Consider the following 1041-nt stretch of genomic DNA (forward strand, 5'->3'; position numbering starts at 1 on the left):
AGCGCGACCGGTCGAAAGGAATGGTCATCCCAATATGATGGCCGCATCTTCGTCCGCTATATAATCCAAAATGATGGCAAGATGAATTTATCAATTGAGATTGTGACATTTTTCAGCTCTCCTTCAAGATGTATTCGGGATCTGTCCGCAAGCAGAAGAGTCTCTGTCGTTGGCGTGAGTGTGCCAATATTCAATTGTTTGAAGATTGATAGTGGCATTATGTTTATACTTACCCCCAAGATCACATAGTGCTTGGCCACTGTAGAACCCTCCAATGAAGCATGGTATCGTGAAGATTCCCGGGTCCCACATTTTTTGTGGGATCATAGCATTTTGCGTTGCGGCCACAATTGTGATCTTTTCTTCATCATTTTGTTTTTCTTTCAATCTTTTTGGAGCTGGTTATAGCTAAACTTCTTCTGTCTCATGTACCGAAGGCTTGATGGTGGACGCAACTTTGGGGTTCACTTTCTCGGGCTTTTCTGAATTATAAGTCAATGAGTCCTCGGTTGTCACCGCATTCAAGTTGGTCACGATGGGTTCCTCCCTTACTTTGCAGTCATTTTGTCGCTTAGCACGGAGACTAATAAGCATTGTTCCTTCCCGGTACCCCAGCATGACGAGGAAGCTCAGTTGAGCACGGCAGCGCTCCTTGCGGTCTATTTTTCAGCTTTCCCACAATTTGTCCCAACTGAATTTCAAGATTGTGGATGGATGTTGCTTGATTTTGAAGCACTGATTCATTTTTCTCGATGTACTGCTTCAACAAGCTCTCTAAGGATGAAGATTGCGGTGTTTGCGAGCTGCTAGCTTGGTTATGCGTTGGACCGTTGTTTTGCAGGAAAAATCAGGGTGGCCCTCCTTTTTGCGCCACTGGTTGGAAGTTTTGTTGTTGATTTTTCCATGACAAAATTTAGGTAGTTTCTCCACCCAGGGTTATATGTATCGGAATAGGGATTATTCTTTATGAAGCATACTGACTGTGGGTTTGCTGGGCATTCTTCCATCGAATGAGCGTCTCCGCAAATGACACAACTTGCG

The 1041-nt window shown here is 44.3% G+C and overlaps 1 protein-coding gene across 1 annotated transcript in view; it reads right to left on the reverse strand.

Moving 5' to 3' along the window:
* Positions 1 to 618, reverse strand: part of LOC150037196 (putative CCR4-associated factor 1 homolog 8) — a 1872-nt gene extending 1254 nt beyond the window's left edge. Inside the window, exon 1 of the mRNA XM_090311912.1 lies at positions 433 to 618. Coding sequence (XP_090168038.1) covers positions 433 to 618 — 186 coding nt within the window. The remainder of the gene's footprint in view (positions 1 to 432) is intronic.
* Between the last annotated feature and the right edge of the window lie 423 nt (positions 619 to 1041).

This window comes from Benincasa hispida, chromosome 3 (genome assembly GCF_027475165.1).
Source record: "Benincasa hispida cultivar pf3 chromosome 3, pf3_genome.v1.1, whole genome shotgun sequence".
Taxonomy (NCBI): domain Eukaryota; kingdom Viridiplantae; phylum Streptophyta; class Magnoliopsida; order Cucurbitales; family Cucurbitaceae; genus Benincasa; species Benincasa hispida.